This window comes from Antedon mediterranea, chromosome 10 (assembly GCF_964355755.1).
Source record: "Antedon mediterranea chromosome 10, ecAntMedi1.1, whole genome shotgun sequence".
Classification (NCBI taxonomy): Eukaryota; Metazoa; Echinodermata; class Crinoidea; order Comatulida; family Antedonidae; genus Antedon; species Antedon mediterranea.
The window spans coordinates 11,750,946-11,768,435 of record NC_092679.1 but is presented as its reverse complement, the minus strand read 5'-3'; the positions used below and the strand labels follow the sequence as shown (position 1 = coordinate 11,768,435).

The 17,490-nt window shown below is 35.3% G+C and overlaps 2 protein-coding genes and 1 long non-coding RNA gene across 3 annotated transcripts in view; 1 reads left to right on the top strand and 2 right to left on the bottom strand.

Annotated features, from left to right (window-relative positions):
• Positions 1-10,210, bottom strand: part of LOC140060927 (dynein axonemal assembly factor 10-like) — a 73,704-nt gene extending 63,494 nt beyond the window's left edge. The window contains exon 1 of the mRNA XM_072107301.1: positions 10,201-10,210. The gene's annotated coding sequence lies outside the window, so the exon portion shown is untranslated. The remainder of the gene's footprint in view (positions 1-10,200) is intronic.
• LOC140060184 (uncharacterized) lies at positions 681-3,225 on the top strand. Its single transcript, XR_011847293.1, has 3 exons — positions 681-853; positions 1,663-2,316; positions 3,126-3,225. It is a non-coding gene; the product is annotated as an uncharacterized lncRNA (long non-coding RNA).
• A 3,173-nt stretch (positions 10,211-13,383) lies between the features above and the next one.
• LOC140061226 (uncharacterized) lies at positions 13,384-13,878 on the bottom strand. Its single transcript, XM_072107736.1, has one exon. The coding sequence runs from the start codon at positions 13,876-13,878 to the stop codon at positions 13,384-13,386; it is 495 nt and encodes a 164-aa protein (XP_071963837.1).
• Positions 13,879-17,490: the final 3,612 nt, after the last annotated feature.

Sequence of the window (17,490 nt, the reverse complement as noted above, 5' to 3'; positions counted from 1 at the left end):
ACCCCCAACACACTCAAATAGTCAGATATTGGTACCTGGCTCATCTAACCAAATGTCTCTGGGCTGCCGGTCTAATACTCGTATTGCACAAGACCTACATTTGCCAAAACCAAGACTCACTGCCTTTAAACATTCAATCAGATATACTGGTCCCATGAATTGGAATAAAATTCTTTTTAAAATTAAACATTCGGCTACTAAATTTTTATTTAATAAAACATTCAAATCTTTCCTCATTTCTAAATATTAATGTTTTCCCCTGGTGATGTGTGTTCGTGTGTGTCTGTGCATGTTCTGTTTGTTGATGTCTGTTTGTGTTGTGATTTGTGTCCTGTAAGTTTGTTCTGTACCTGTGTGTTTGTTGTTCTGTCTAACTTATTTATTACTTCATTGTGGGCTTCCACATCACAGGCTTGCCTTTCGTGGATTGCCATCCTTTTTTCTACATGTTGCTGTTCTTTTTATATAAGGTATTATTTGATGTTATCAATATATTAAAAAAAATAAAAATTATTTATTTATTTATATATAATTTACACAGTGCATTTACACAATTGATTTGTATATATGTATGTGTGTGTGTGTATGTATGTATATATATATATATTTGTATATATATATATTTATATGTTCTTTGCCTGATTTGTTTATATATATAAATATTGTATATTTATATATATATATGTGGGGATTAATCTAATCATGTGATAATTAAATACTGCCCCCTATAGGTGTTGCTGCCCCCTATAATTGTAACAGTCTTTTTCAAATGATTTGCTTTCTTTTGTATTCATGAACCGGTCAAGGAAGCAGATAGTTTTGTCTCTTATTTAATTAAAGATCTGATTAAAAGGTAATTACTCTACTTTATACATACATTACTTTGTTATACATTTATAAGATTCTGTTATGTTTAAGAAACATTAATGTTGTATTTTAAGATGATTGCATTCATAGGCCTAGACATTTGTTTTGGGTTAACCTTGACTCATGGAATGTGCAGTTAGGAAGCCTATTGAATAGTATTGTGTTACAATCTTTGAACTAGGATTTTATGCCATATAATGTTATAATATACACTTTTGTGATAAACCTTCTTTGTATTAACAAAATATGTTTAGATAGATTTAGTAATGTTTAGTTTATAGAAGATAGTTTCTAGTTAACAGTTTGTATAAAATAGTTCATCCTACAGTTCACACTTGATTAATTTGTATACACGAGGCTACCATGCTCGTGATAGATCGTCATGTAGTGCGCCCTCTATTTGTCATACAAAATGGCTGCGCCCATGGATTTGTTATTGTTTATATATTTTACACAAACCTAAGATTATAACTCCTTGATTCAATGAATAGACTAAGTTTAGTATTCAAATAGTGTGAGTAAATTCCAACATGCATTTGTTCTAGTAATATAATAGTAATATTCAGGCACTTATGATGCAATTGTGTAGGTAATTAATTAGGTATTTGTATACTCTAACAAAGTATACAGAGGCTGTTTAGGTAGACGTGCCGTTTGACGTAATAGTCGCAGTCCTCAGAGAGAATCCTTTTTATTAGAGTCGCCTGTTAAGTTGAGGTCGTTACTAAGAATTGGCTTGTATTTTAGAATATTATTTACTTTTGTTTCTCATTGTATTTATTATGTGGTTTTCAGGACCATACTGATCTCTATTGTTATGCTAAAAACAAATTAAAACCAAATACACCACCGGACCGTGGTAAAAGTGAGAAAAGGCGTGTTTTTCCTTTTGTGTTGTCGTCCACATCCTTACAATTTGGTGTCAGAAGTGGGATCGTGGATCGTATTTGGCTTTAACATTAGAGATCAGTGATGGCAAGCAAGGCATCGTTGCGAGATGTGCAGAGGACGGTTGATGAGCTAAGAGCCGAACTAGAAGCAACTAGGCGTGCTGCCCATGGTAATGGAAACACAGTATATGTTCTCCCAGAGAAGAAGATGAGACACTTTGTGGGAGCCGAAGGGGAATGTGTAGAGTCCTTTGTTGAAGACGATGGTACTGGGGACGTTTACCCTGACTGGCCTGATGATGCTGGCATTGACTCTGAAAATGCTGAAAAGATTCTTCTTGTTGTGAATAATATTAAGTTTGAGGACAAACTCGGCTTAAACAGGGGAGTGTGGGGATTAATCTAATCATGTGATAATTAAATACTGCCCCCTATAGGTGTTGCTGCCCCCTATAATTGTAACAGTCTTTTTCAAATGATTTGCTTTCTTTTGTATTCATGAACCGGTCAAGGAAGCAGATAGTTTTGTCTCTTATTTAATTAAAGATCTGATTAAAAGGTAATTACTCTACTTTATACATACATTACTTTGTTATACATTTATAAGATTCTGTTATGTTTAAGAAACATTAATGTTGTATTTTAAGATGATTGCATTCATAGGCCTAGACATTTGTTTTGGGTTAACCTTGACTCATGGAATGTGCAGTTAGGAAGCCTATTGAATAGTATTGTGTTACAATCTTTGAACTAGGATTTTATGCCATATAATGTTATAATATACACTTTTGTGATAAACCTTCTTTGTATTAACAAAATATGTTTAGATAGATTTAGTAATGTTTAGTTTATAGAAGATAGTTTCTAGTTAACAGTTTGTATAAAATAGTTCATCCTACAGTTCACACTTGATTAATTTGTATACACGAGGCTACCATGCTCGTGATAGATCGTCATGTAGTGCGCCCTCTATTTGTCATACAAAATGGCTGCGCCCATGGATTTGTTATTGTTTATATATTTTACACAAACCTAAGATTATAACTCCTTGATTCAATGAATAGACTAAGTTTAGTATTCAAATAGTGTGAGTAAATTCCAACATGCATTTGTTCTAGTAATATAATAGTAATATTCAGGCACTTATGATGCAATTGTGTAGGTAATTAATTAGGTATTTGTATACTCTAACAAAGTATACAGAGGCTGTTTAGGTAGACGTGCCGTTTGACGTAATAGTCGCAGTCCTCAGAGAGAATCCTTTTTATTAGAGTCGCCTGTTAAGTTGAGGTCGTTACTAAGAATTGGCTTGTATTTTAGAATATTATTTACTTTTGTTTCTCATTGTATTTATTATGTGGTTTTCAGGACCATACTGATCTCTATTGTTATGCTAAAAACAAATTAAAACCAAATACACCACCGGACCGTGGTAAAAGTGAGAAAAGGCGTGTTTTTCCTTTTGTGTTGTCGTCCACATCCTTACATATATAACTGAGAATAGTCTATATTGGCTATATATTTATATTATATTTCCTCATCTTTATCGTTTCAAATTAATTAATTAACATTTCAGTATATCGCTGGGCTGTTTAGAATTAATGTTTATTGTCTGATGAGTTTGTGTGTATATATGTATGTATATATGTATATGTGTGTATGTATATATATATATATACATGTTCATTGCCTAATGTGTATATATACATACATATATATATGTATGTAGACAACCCTCTACTCAACAAGTTAAAAACCGACTCCAAGAAAATTGAAAACGAGCCCAAACTTCTAATTGCAGCCGACAAAACCACAAATTTCTACAAACTAGACCCACCGACGTATGACAACCTCCTAGAAGAAAACATCACCAAATCATACAAGAAAGCAGAACCTGCACTCGTACAGACGATTCATAGAAAAAACAAAAGTATTGCAACAAAATTGAACATCGCTGACAGAGTGGATACAACTGCAAATAAAGATGCTTTCATAACCCTCAAAGACCACAAACCGAACTTCACTAACAAACCTACTTGCCGATTAATAAACCCGACCAAATCCGAGATAGGCAAGATAAGCAAAACTATACTCGATTGTATTAACAGCAAAATTACATCAAAACTTTGCACCAATCAATGGAAAAATACCTCATCGGTCATCGAATGGTTTAAGAGCATCGACAAGAAACAACAACACAACTTTATATGCTTCGACATCGTAGAATTTTACCCCTCTATCAGCAATGACCTGCTGAATAAAGCACTAGACTTCGCTAAAAGATACGATGATATTACCAACGACGAAAGAGACATCATCGTACATACCAAAAAATCAGTACTATCACACAAACAGCAACCATGGCAAAAGAAAGGCCCCACAGCATTCGATGTGACTATGGGTAGTTATGATGGCGCAGAAACATGTGAACTTGTTGGAAGCTTCCTGTTACACCAATTACAACAGAAACTAGGAATCAACATAGGACTTTACAGAGATGACGGCCTTGCAGTCACAGACACCACACATAAAAGCACAGAAAATATTAAAAAAGACATATGCCAAATATTAAATAAATAACGGCCTACGCATTACCATAGAAGCAAACAAACAAGTCATCAACTTCTTAGACGTCACACTCAACCTAGCGAAGAACACATACCAGCCCTACACCAAACCAAACGCCACGTTACAGTATATCCATCAACAAAGTAACCACCCACCGACCATCCTAAATAATATACCCGCCGGAATAAACAGACGACTCTCGTCCTTGTCATCCGACAAGAATTCATTCGACCAAGCCGCCCCTGTATACCAGAAAACTCTCAACGACAGTGGATACCAGTACACACTAAAATACGAGCCGGTAATCCAGACAAGACGAAAAAACAGACAACGAAAAGACATTCTGTGGTACAACCCACCGTTCAGCAAAAACGTCAGCACAAACATTGGACAGAAATTCCTATCCCTAGTAGACAAACATTTTCCAAAAGATAACAAACTAAGAAAAATCTTCAACCGAAACACTATCAAGATTAGCTACAGTTGTATGAACAATATGAAACAGATAATAGACAGTCACAACAAGAGAATACTCAACCAGCCCGAAACAACATCCGTGGAAAACACGCAAGAAAACAAAACATGCAACTGCCGACTAACTGAAAATGATTTTAAAACACGATACAGAAATCACACCTCATCATTCCGTAATTCACGTTCTAGAAACTCAACTGAACTCAGTAAACATATTTGGACACTCAAGGACAATAACACAGACTATACAATCTCATGGCGCATCTTGACATCTACTAAAGCATATAGTAGCGCAAACAAAAAATGCAATCTCTGCCTCAAAGAGAAATTATTTATCATCCGCCACCCTGAATTATCGACATTAAACAAACGTAACGAACTTGTGTCCGCCTGCCGGCACAGAAAGAAAGCATTGTTACATAACAGCTGACATTCCAAAACATATCACCTGTAAATGCTAATTCTACAAGTAAATGTGCTTATAAGCAGCGTTGTAATTGATTCTTCTCATTATAGTCTCCTGATGAGTGAGTTGCACGACTCACAAAACAAGCCTGTAGAGACCAAACTGTAGTTTTTACTTATTTTCCAGACTTAACGTATATATTTTAGCTCTACTTTACCGTATTGAGCACTTTCTAGACGGTTACATTGAACCGAACATTTATATGTATGTATGTACATATATACATATACTAAAAATAGTCTATATAGGTGTCATATTATTTATGTTCTGATTCCCTGTGTTTAGATAAGGATGCTTTAGACCAGGTCCGCCAAATATTATTAGCCAATCAAAATTGTATAATTTTTGGAGGGAAAATGTTATCCTCCTCTGAAGCCTAAAATTTTCATGTCCAGTATAAAAGTGGAATGTAATAGATAAAAAAGAGGAAGAGAGAATAAGATCAGAGTAGATAAACGGAAAGATGATAAAGAAAATAAGGCTTGACTGGTAGTAAGATTTATTAATCGAGTTACAAGGAATAAAAGTTCTAGTTGAGTTAAATATACTTTTTGTATGAGTTATCATTCAGTGACAGTGTACGTCGCGTGGAGTTATATATACGCCTGAGAAAGCTCGGAACCAACTAAAATATTCACTACATGGTGGCAGCGGTGAAAATTTTTGTTTAAGATACATGATTTAAAGGGGGATTCTGGGTTTAAAATTGCTTTTAAATATCGTTTATTTATTAAATAAAAAATATTATAACAATATAGACATGTCAGAATGAAGAAGTAATAACGAGAAATTAAAAAAATTAAATTTCATATACATTTTAGGGTAAATTCATGGAAAGTCTGTTTTTCAGCAGCTTAGGGAAGCTCATTAATATTCATGAGATATTCACAAAATCACGTCACCAGTGGATTCCAAACTCGCGACGTCATGTACGTTGTGTTTGTCAACTAATTTACATCTCTCTCCCCTGTCAAACGACGACCACCCGATCATTGTGAAATACATTTTTTGTAGATTTTCTAAGCTAGGCCTAAAGTGTAATAATAACAGTAGTAGCATATATTTATTTGACATTTAATGAAATACAAAATTTAGTACAGATACGGAGTCATAAATTATACTATTTTTATACCTCTATAGTACAGATCGTATTATCGGCTTCACGTACAATACTACTCTAGGCCTAGCCTAATAATAATATGGGCGAGAGCCATTCTGACTAGGGATTCCATGCCACGATGGCTACGTTAAAACAATGGGGCCCATGGGCCTAGCTAGCCTACTACTAGACGATTGGCCCATAAATAACAAAACCCATCCTACTATCAACCAAACTCCTAAACCATCTAAACCTAAAACGTTCTACAAAATCGGCTGTAAATATTGAAGCAAAACAAGGTCCGATCGCCGTCCACACGTATGGTGTCCCGATCGTCTAAGTAGGCCTAAAATAAAATAGGCTTAGTTTACTCTCCAAAAAAGCGGATACTCATGCATCAAGCAATTAGACCAGGTAGTAGGAAGGAGACAGGAGACCTAGCCGATCCGGCCCAGTTAAAAATTGAGCTAGCTAGTGTAGTAGATCCTATGCGAATTGATACTACCAGGCCTTTTACTATAGGCTGCACTACACAAATATTCCAACTCTCTCATTCGAGCTATATTATCTATACCATTCCGGTAGGTCAAGTCGACCTTCAATCAAATACTGTACATCGTTCATGTTGTGATTATAGACGGGGTATACTCGACCCGACCAGTTTGGTATTGTTGTATCTGCTTATCACGTGACGATGCCAGGCATGGGCAGCAGAGAGAGCACGTGTATATCGTCGTCTCGCTCGATCCTCAGCAGGAATGTACAGTATACGTTACGCTTCATTGATTTTGATTTTTCCCTAAGTCGGTGCGAAAATCGGCAAACGTAAAGTGCAAACATATCTAATTTTTCACTGTTTTGATGAATTTTCATAAAAAATTGACTTTATAAATGGGAAGACCGACTAAAATTACATCAGATAAGTATAATTTTACAAAAGTAATTGATATGGTTTATGATAACGAGTCGTCGGAAGATGGACCATTTCACGAATTTCCTATTTTGTAACCACAGTGTGATTTTGCCGTAGCTGCACTTGTAATCTGGCCTGATTTCACAGCCTTCGTTCTGCTTCACTGGGCGCTTATATAAATTGAAACTTTTACCGTTCAAGAGACAAACAAATATATTTTACATTTTTTACTATTCATTTTAAACCCGGAACCCCCCTTTAAGTATCAAGAAGAAGAAGAAGAAGAAGAAGTGACAGTGCCTACTCTACGGGCCTGTTAAATCAGTAACCAAAAAGTTAAATGGTTACGAAGATCTGGATTCCTGACAGTTTTTATACCGTTGTTTGGATATTACAACGAAGAAGAAGTACTGTTGAGCTCAAGACTGCTGGATATTCATCGGAGATATATATTCACCGAGATCTGAAAGAAGAAGACTGAAGTCTGAAGTAACAGAAGGAAGCCCAGTAAATTTTGAGAAGATTTGCAAAGCTGACTTTGTAAACTATTTTTATTTCGAAAGTAAATTTTTGTACGGAGCGAACTTGGAACGTTGTTTGTGACTTTGAAGTAAATTAATGTCTTATATTGTATTGCATTTAAAAATTTATGTGGATTTCATATTTTTACATATCTGAATGGAATCAAGGTAATACAAATACTTTTATAACATATTTTGTATACATAAGTTTCATATTTCATTAGTAAATTGTTATTAGCATGATAGCATGACAACTTTAAGATCGGGTAAAAATATAGATAAGACTATGTCAGAAAAAGATACTAGGGAAGATATGGTTGACCAAGAAGTTATGGTTGACATAGTCAATGAAATATATGATAAAATGGATAGGGATATTGATTTGCCCGAAATACCCGGCGGTATGCCTAAAGATATGATGCTCGAATATTTTCGAATGAGGTTCGAGGCCGAAAACAAAAAGTTAGAATTACAATACCAACAAGACCAATTAAGATTAGAAGCAGAGATAGGCCTAGAGCAAAGAAAAATTGAATCACAAGAAAGAGTGAAAATGATGGAATTAGAAAATAGGTCTAGCTACAGTAATGCTAGGAATATAGTAGATGAAATGAAGGTAAAGGTTCCTACTTTGAAGGAATCAGATGATATTGATATATATTTTAGAACATTTGAACACTTGGCAGAAGCCACAGGTTGGGATAAGAATACGTGGTCCGCTAGGTTAGCACCTGAACTGTCTGGTAAAGCTAGGACAGCATATGCATCCTTAACCGTAAAAGAATGTGTAGATTATGATACCTTAAAGAAGGCAATCTTAGAAAAGTATGATGTGTCCGCAGAGACCTACAGATTTAAATTTAGAAATTCAAACAGAGTTAAAGATATGTCCATCAGGGAATGGCTGAATGAGCTCTCCCATTATTTAAAATGTTGGATGAAATGTGCTAATGTAAAAGAAGATGATGCTGCAGGCATTATTGAAATGATTATAATGGAACAGGCACTTGATAAAATGCCTGAAGATCTGAGGCTTTATCTTAGATATAAACAAGTAAATAAGAGCTATGATATGGCTAGGATAGCCGATGATTATATAGCTAATAGAGGTGGCCGTGGCTATTGGAATGCCGTAAATTCTGAAAATAAGCCTACGTATTATAAGGGCCAAGAAAATAGTAAACATAAGAATAGTACGACTCAGAATAACCCTGGAGCTAGGCAGCAAGGATACAATAGGTATCGCGGAAGGGGAGGCAAATTCCATAACTATGGTAGAAATTTCCAACAGAGAGAACCTTCAAATGAATGGATTAATGGCCTATGCTTTAATTGTAAGGAGAAGGGACATAAAATAGGGGATTGTCCTAAGATGGTAGCAAAAGGAAAGACTAGTGACACTAAGAAGGGCCCGAATGTGGAAGATGGCTTAAGATGTGAAGGAATAAAATCAGATGGACCCCAAGTAGTTATGGATAGTGTAGAAAATAAAATGGAGAAGTGTACAATACCAGGAAAATTAGAAGGACAGGATATAACTATGCTTAGAAACTCGGGATGTACCCAGTCAGCTGTTAAGGAAAGTCTAGTGCCTAACAAGTGTTACTTGCCAGGAAAATGGGTTACGTTAAGAGGTATAGGAGGCGATATTACCGTCCCCTTAGCTGAGGTAGCTATAGAAAGTAAGATAGTGACAGGAAAAGTGATTGTAGCCGTAATCGAAGGATTACAGAGGGACATGTTATTGGGTCATGATTTGGACCAGAATTGTGGGGAAACAATGGCTAAAGAAATGTTCGTCCTAACTAGGGAGCAAGCCAGAATAGAAAATGATGTTAGAATACAAGACGAAATGATATTGTTTGGGAAAGATATTAACTTTAAGCCGATAGAAGAGCCGCCTAAAGAAACTAATGTACAATTGTTGAAAACAGTAGTAAATGACAACAAAGTAAATATAACTAAGTGTTTAGATGATATGAATGGAACAGAAATGAATAATTTATTTGACGAAAATGAGGATAAAGCTAAAGATAAAACAGTCAAACATAAAACTTATGAACAACAGCACAAGCTGAACCTAACTAAACAAGAACTGATCAAATTGCAAACTTATGATGACTCACTCAAAGGAGTGTTTGACAGGGTAGTCCCCATAGAAGAAATAGGTCAGCATAGGGTATGTTTCTTTATGAGACAAGGTATATTGATGAGAAATTGGAGTAGTATTAAAGATAAGAATAACCAAGTGGAACAGATTGTATTACCCACTCAGTGTAGACAGGGTGTATTACACTTAGGTCATAATGTGCCATTTGCAGGTCACATGGGTGTTGAGAAAACTAAAAGTAGGATCCTGAACCAATTCTATTGGCCAGGTATATTTAAAGATGTTGTAGTCTATTGTAAAGTCTGTAAGGAATGCCAAAAGGTAGATAAGGGTAAAAGTAAAAGGAAACATACTTTGATACCATTACCGATTATAAGTACACCATTTAAACGTATAGCGATAGACATTGTTGGACCCTTATCTAGAACAAGCCGTAATAACAAATATATGCTTACTATAATTGACTATGCTACGAGATATCCGGATGCTATCCCGTTACCCAATGTTAGAGCTAAAACAGTAGCCAGGGCTCTAATAGAAGTCTTTACTAGAGTAGGATTACCCGAAGAGATTGTACATGATCAAGGAACTAATTTCATGTCTTCAATTATGCAATCTATATGTAGTATGTTGGGGATTAATCAATTAAAGACTACAGTGTACCACCCCCAAAGCAATGGGCTTGTTGAAAGATTTCACGGTACATTGAAAAATATGATAAGGACACTTACAGTTAAGCAAAGAAAAAATTGGGATAACTACATACCCCCCTTTCTGTTTGCATACAGAGAAGTTCCTAGTAAAGTGACGGGCCATTCACCTTTTAAATTGCTTTATGGTAGAGAGGTGAGGGGACCCTTGAGTTTACTCAAAAGTAATTGGGTAGAAGATGAAGAAACATCTACTGATGTTATCAAATACATGTTAGACATAAGAGAAAAAATGGAGGAATTAATGAAAGATGCTAATGTAAACAAACTTGAACAACAAGAAATTATGTCCCACAATTATAACAAAAATGCTATTGATAGAGAATTTGTAGAAGGGGACAAAGTGTTGATATTCCTTCCAGTAGGAAATAGTAAGTTAGACAGTAAATGGCAAGGCCCCTTCACTGTTACAAAAAAGGTCAATGATGTAAATTATGAAATATACATAGGAGGTAGAAGAAAAGAAAAACAAATTCTACATGTTAATATGTTAAAGAGATGGTATGATAAAGTAGAAATAAGTAAAGATGGTTATTATGTAGTAACAAATGTCCAGTCGATAGAAGAAGTAGACTTAAATGAAACAGTCCATGACAATGAGTTAGATAGTGAAATAGACATAGGATTGTCTTATAATCAATCACAAACATGGAGAGATGTTAACGTTAGTAGTAATTTAAATGATACACAAACTAAACAATTAACAGAATTGTTAAAGTACCAACAGAATGTATTCTCGGATGTACCAGGTAGAACTCACTTAGTGACACATGAAATTAAGACTAATGGTGAAATGCCTATAAGGCATAGGGCATATAGAACGCCCCAAGCATTAAAGGGTAAATTGAAAGAGGAATTAGATAGTATGTTGGCTATGGGTATAATAGAACCTACAGTTAGTGCCTATGCTGCACCTATTATTGCCCTGAAGAAAGGCCAGAATCAAATTAGAATGGTGACAGATTTTAGATCACTAAATAAGACTACACAATTTGACCCTTATGTTATGCCTCGCATAGACGAAATGTTGGATGAGGTATCATCCGCAATATACATAACTACGTTAGATCTAACTAAAGGATTTTACCAGGTGCCTCTGGATCCTAAGACCAAAGACAAATCAGCATTTATTACACAATTTGGACAGTATTGTTACAATGTACTTCCATTTGGTATGCAAAATAGCTCTAGTACTTTCCAAAGATTAATGGATAAGGTATTACAAGGTACTGAGGGATATGCTAAGGCATATATAGATGACATATGTATTTATAGTCAAACTTGGAAAGATCATATTTTTCATTTGAATGATGTATTAGAAAGATTAAGTAGTGCTGGATTGACAGCAAAGCCTTTGAAATGTAAAATTGCCTATGCACAGGTAGAATTTCTGGGGCATAAGATTGGTAATGGAAAAATTAGACCCATTATTGATAAGGTTGAGGCTGTGGAAAAGTTTCCCAGACCTTTGTCTAAGAAACAAGTCCGATCATTTCTCGGATTAACTGGCTATTACAGAAAATGTGTACAGAACTATGCCGATATTGCTAAGCCATTGATTGATTTAACTTTAAAGAGTAAAAGTAATACCGTTAAGTGGAATGAACAATGTGAAAATGCCTTTGTAACTTTAAAGAAACGACTTACTGATGATAATGTACTAAAAGCCCCAAATTTTGATAAGATGTTTATATTGCAAACCGATGCCTCAAATTATGGCATAGGTGCAGTGCTGAGCCAAATAGATGGTGAGGGTAATGATTATCCCATTGTGTACTTAAGTAGAAAGTTATCTGTACATGAGCAGAGATATTCTGTGCCAGAAAAAGAGTGCCTCTCTATTGTTTGGGCTATCAATAAACTTAAGTATTATCTGTATGGTTGTGAATTTCAAGTTCATACTGACCACCAGGCATTGAGATGGATGGACTCAATGAAGGGTGCCAATATTAGACTTATGAGATGGGCTCTGTTTTTACAAGGATATAAATTTAAAGTTATTTACAAGAAAGGATCATTAAATGGAAATGCAGATGGATTAAGCCGTGAATAATAATATTATAGAGGTGTTATTTGTAGATAGTTTATAGTAAAATGGTTTTAAATGTTAAATTTTTGGAAAGATTGACACAATCTTTTTCCCAAAAAGGGGAATGTCATATTATTTATGTTCTGATTCCCTGTGTTTAGATAAGGATGCTTTAGACCAGGTCCGCCAAATATTATTAGCCAATCAAAATTGTATAATTTTTGGAGGGAAAATGTTATCCTCCTCTGAAGCCTAAAATTTTCATGTCCAGTATAAAAGTGGAATGTAATAGATAAAAAAGAGGAAGAGAGAATAAAATCAGAGTAGATAAACTGAAAGATGATAAAGAAAATAAGGCTTGACTGGTAGTAAGATGTATTAATCGAGTTACAAGGAATAAAAGTTCTAGTTGAGTTAAATATACTTTTTGTATGAGTTATCATTCAGTGACAGTGTACGTCGCGTGGAGTTATATATACGCCTGAGAAAGCTCGGAACCAACTAAAATATTCACTACAATAGGCTATATATTTATATTATATTTCTTCATCTTTATCGTTTCAAATTAATTAATTAAAATTTCAGTATATCACCGGGCGGTTTAGAACTAATGTTCTTTGCCTGTCGTGTTTATATATTATATTCATGAAATGTATTATTTGAAACTCGTACTTACTTTTTTTGTAATACCTTATTCATTTGTTTTATTATTGATTGAAAGAAAGAAAATAAATGTTTACGTTGAATTGAATTGAATTAAATCACCCAGTACTCGGCACATAAGTTCTTCGAGGCATGTTTCCGAACCAGGCATGCCCATTGCTGAGCGTGTGTAGACTCTAATACCTTTGAATGGTGTAGTGACTCCACAATATTTCATGGAGTTTGAAGCCAAAGGAATTTGATAGTATGCTTGATAGAGGTCGGTGGTAATAATAAAGTTCCATCGGGCAATGTCGTGCAGAACGTTGTCGATGTTTGGCATTAATGACGGTTGTGGTTTACTGTATTGGGCAACCTCCCCAAATGAGGTTACAAGACGACTGCCGCCATTTGGTTTTTTGATGAGAAAGGATAAATTGAGATATTCAACGGTGGTGTTGACTTGTTCTGGTTTGGCGAAAACACCTTCTGTTTCTAAGTCGTCAAATTTGGCTTGCAGTTCTAATAATGTGTCGCGGTTATAATGAGACAATCTCCCTTTCCGTTGAGGTGGTTGCACAGGACCCATGTTAACCACTGCTCCAATTTTACCACTGAACCCATTTTACTTTGATACCTTCGGGTTAAAAACATGGTCATACTAGGCGTGTAGAGACGCAAGTTGTTTACGTGTTTCTGGGGGGAGTTCGGATGTACGAGGAATATGAGGGACGTGAGTGTCGGCTTTAGTAACCATAGAAATGTGACGGACTTGGAAAAGATGATCATGACGAGATAATTCAATGGGGTCGTTGGTGTTATTGATGATTCGAATAGCGTGTCCGATTGATTGTATTTCTTGTGGATTTAGCCAGGTTTTATCTGAGTGAGAGTGTTGGTTAACTTTGCTGTCAAATCTAGGTTCAAGAGCGAGAAGTGAGTCTGGATCACAGTTATCAGGTGTTGTTAGTTGTAGGAAGTAATGTGGTTTGTGTTGGGCACCGAAGTAAGCACGCCTGGAATCTTTGGATCAACTGTGTAGGATTTGGTTGAGAGCCATAATTGAGTATGGTGGAGCCATTGATGACGATTTGGCGTTTAGCTGGGCGGGTGGCAATATCATTGCTGACTAAGAATGGATTGCCTGCGAGTACATCAACGTCTAGCTGTTTTACGACTAACGCGTCAAGTTGAAATGTTTATTCGCCTCTTGTTAGCATACAATTGACCTCACCTACAACATCAAGAGGTGTTACTCCATCAGCCTGGTGAGCAATCTGAATTGCCTGTGTCATAGGCATATCAATAAAACTGACAAGCGATGCCTTAATGATATTGGTTGTGGCACCAGTGTCGAGTGTCAACTTCACTGGGAAATGTTGATAGTATGTGTTCAGGAATGGTGATTAAATTACCTTGACTCGGCTGGCTGAAGCTGGTTTGTCAATTAGGCCCATGGGTATATCATGTTGTGAACTCTGAGTGAGGTCTTCGATACAGAGTTCTTCGTCAGGGGTTGTAGTATAGTCGTCTTCAGCGTGTACGAAGCGTGAATTGCCGAGACTATTTCTATCAGCTGCTGGAAGAAATCTGCACTAAATTAGTGAGTGTGAGGTGTGTGGTCGACCAGAAGATTGGCACAAAATGCAAGATTTATTGAAAGTTTTGTTTGGTGGCTTTTGTTTAGACAAGTTTGTTATACTGGGGCCTGTACTGTCTGTTGAAAATAGCCGTGCGACATGCTTTGGAGTCATCGATATTGCGAAGTTCATCCAGTGAAGAAAGAGCTTGCAAAATTTCTGGTTTCAGAGAGGCGAGTGATTTATTCGTAGCTCTGCTCCATACTTTTGTTTGACGAGTTGTGGCAAGCCCGGGTTTATAAGTTGTAGCCACATGACAATAATAGTGTTTTCCAGTGACGGTGATAAGTCTTCGTCTGTGGTCACCTCCTCACCATGGTGCGTGATACCGCCGTCTTTTGTTAAAAGATTGTCCTAAAAAAAGCTACAAGTCGTAGAGATCCTGAGGTTTTTCATCGGTTAGCAGTTTGATGTTTGAGAGATCCAAGAAGTGCGCTCCAGAGGACTGGAAAACAAAATGTTGTCGTATTTTCTGCCAAATGTCAGAGAGTGATGTTGATTGCTTAATAATAGAATTCGTATATATGACTGAGCAAAACTTTGCAATTTGGCCTAACATAAGGTCAAATTGAACATTTTTTTTGTAGTGAGGTTTTTCTAGAAGCGGCTGGGACAGTGTCGTCGTCAGGTATTCCCCTTGTGGGATTTCCTGTAGTTTTCTTTATCCAAGTAAATGTGTTAACTAGGAATTTTGAAAAATTGGCATCAAGAGTTATAATGTATACTAAATTCTGTCGCTGTTTCTGTCGCTGTTTCATTTTTGGTAATCTGCCATTGTTTTGGGGCTCTCGCAGTAGCCATGTTGTGGGCAGTAGACGCTGATGGTGTAACGTAAACAAGGCTGGGCTTTACTCACGTGCGTGAAGATTGTCGACTGAGAGGGCGTTCGATTGACTACGTTTATATTTTACTTTCTTTCCCTTTTCAGGGAATTTATTAGTTCAATGTATATTGGCCTTTGGCCCTAATACAAACAAATAAGAAATAACTATAACTTAAGATAATGATTTCTTCTTTCAAAAGCAAAGTAGACGTATTTTCCTAAATTATAAGTAAAATTTGTGTTGAAAAGTAATAAACATAGCTTATTAATAGAAAGAAAAACACGAATAAATCTTGGAATAAAACTTTTTCTTAAATCATTATAAAATGTGCATTTCAAAATAAAATTATATTCATCCTCAACAATGTTCTTTTTACATAATTTACACGTTCTCTTATATCTTTCTACACCTTCCCATCTGCCCTTTTCAATTTCTAGCTCTAATATCCCTAAACGTAACTTAGTTAATAATCTTCTTTGTTTAAAATGAATGATGTTGGTCAAGTGATAACTTAAACATATTTCCTTTTTATAAAGAAAAAAGAGCCTTAACTTATTATGTAATCTAAATTTTTGAATGCATTTTTGTTTTTCAATATCACATGTGACCTGCTCTGGAAAAGTGAAACATAAGTCGAAAATTTAAATTTTTCAGATTTGTATTCTATCTGGTAGGAAATGTTATATCCTTTACAATGATACCAAACTTAATATTTAACATGAAGGGGATCCCGAGATATTGTACGTTAAGTCGAAGCATGTATAAAGAAATATACAAATAACAGTTTTGAGAAAATCATGATTGAATGTCAATGTTATTTTATAAAATAACAACACAAATTAATATTTGTTAATCTAATAGTGTATACTTTCTAAGTATCACACATTCACAAAATATGATACAATGAAATGTTTTTTGGTAGGATATTGATTACTGTGACAATGCATACAAAAAAATATTTCCACATTCTATGTTAAGTACATACTTGTGTTTCTTTTAAGCACTTGCTTAAAATGGTAAAAAAGGGGGTAAATTAATGTTTTTACACTAAAAAAACTGTATTATTCTTTAAGAATTAATTAAATGTATACAATAAATTAAGTTATATAACATTAAATACCATTTCTTGAACTACTGGATTTAAGTACGTTCTTAAAAGTTACTTAAATAATTTAAATTTTAGTTGTGTAGTGCCTGCTGATTAGATAACAAATACAACTTAAATACCATTATGCGATTGCTTTAATCAATTAAATAATGGATATGTTTTAAGCACATACTAATGTATTAAGTTTGTTTTAAGCATTTACTTAAAATTGTGTAATGTTCATGAAATTATGTTGATGTAAGTGCATAATAATAGCCTACAATAACATGAATTAATACAATACTTATTATGTAAAAACAATAAATATGGTAGGCCTATGTGATATGTAGGCAAATAAAAGTGCCACTTAGGCCTAGCCTACCTATCCTAGCTAGGCCTATTTGCCCTGCAACCTACCTAGCTAGCCTACCTAGGCCTAGCTAGTCTAGTCTAGACCTGCTAGGCCTACCCTAGGGCCTAGGCTAGGACAAGTAGGCCTAGAAGGACCCAGCCTGTAGTCCAAAAGGCTACTTAGTAGGCCTAGGCTAGTCACTACACTGGCTGTAATAATTTGATATCATAGGTCCTTTGCTACTCTCATTATGTTTTTATTTTTTAGTCATTGTATTTGGCCTAGGCCCTAGACTAGA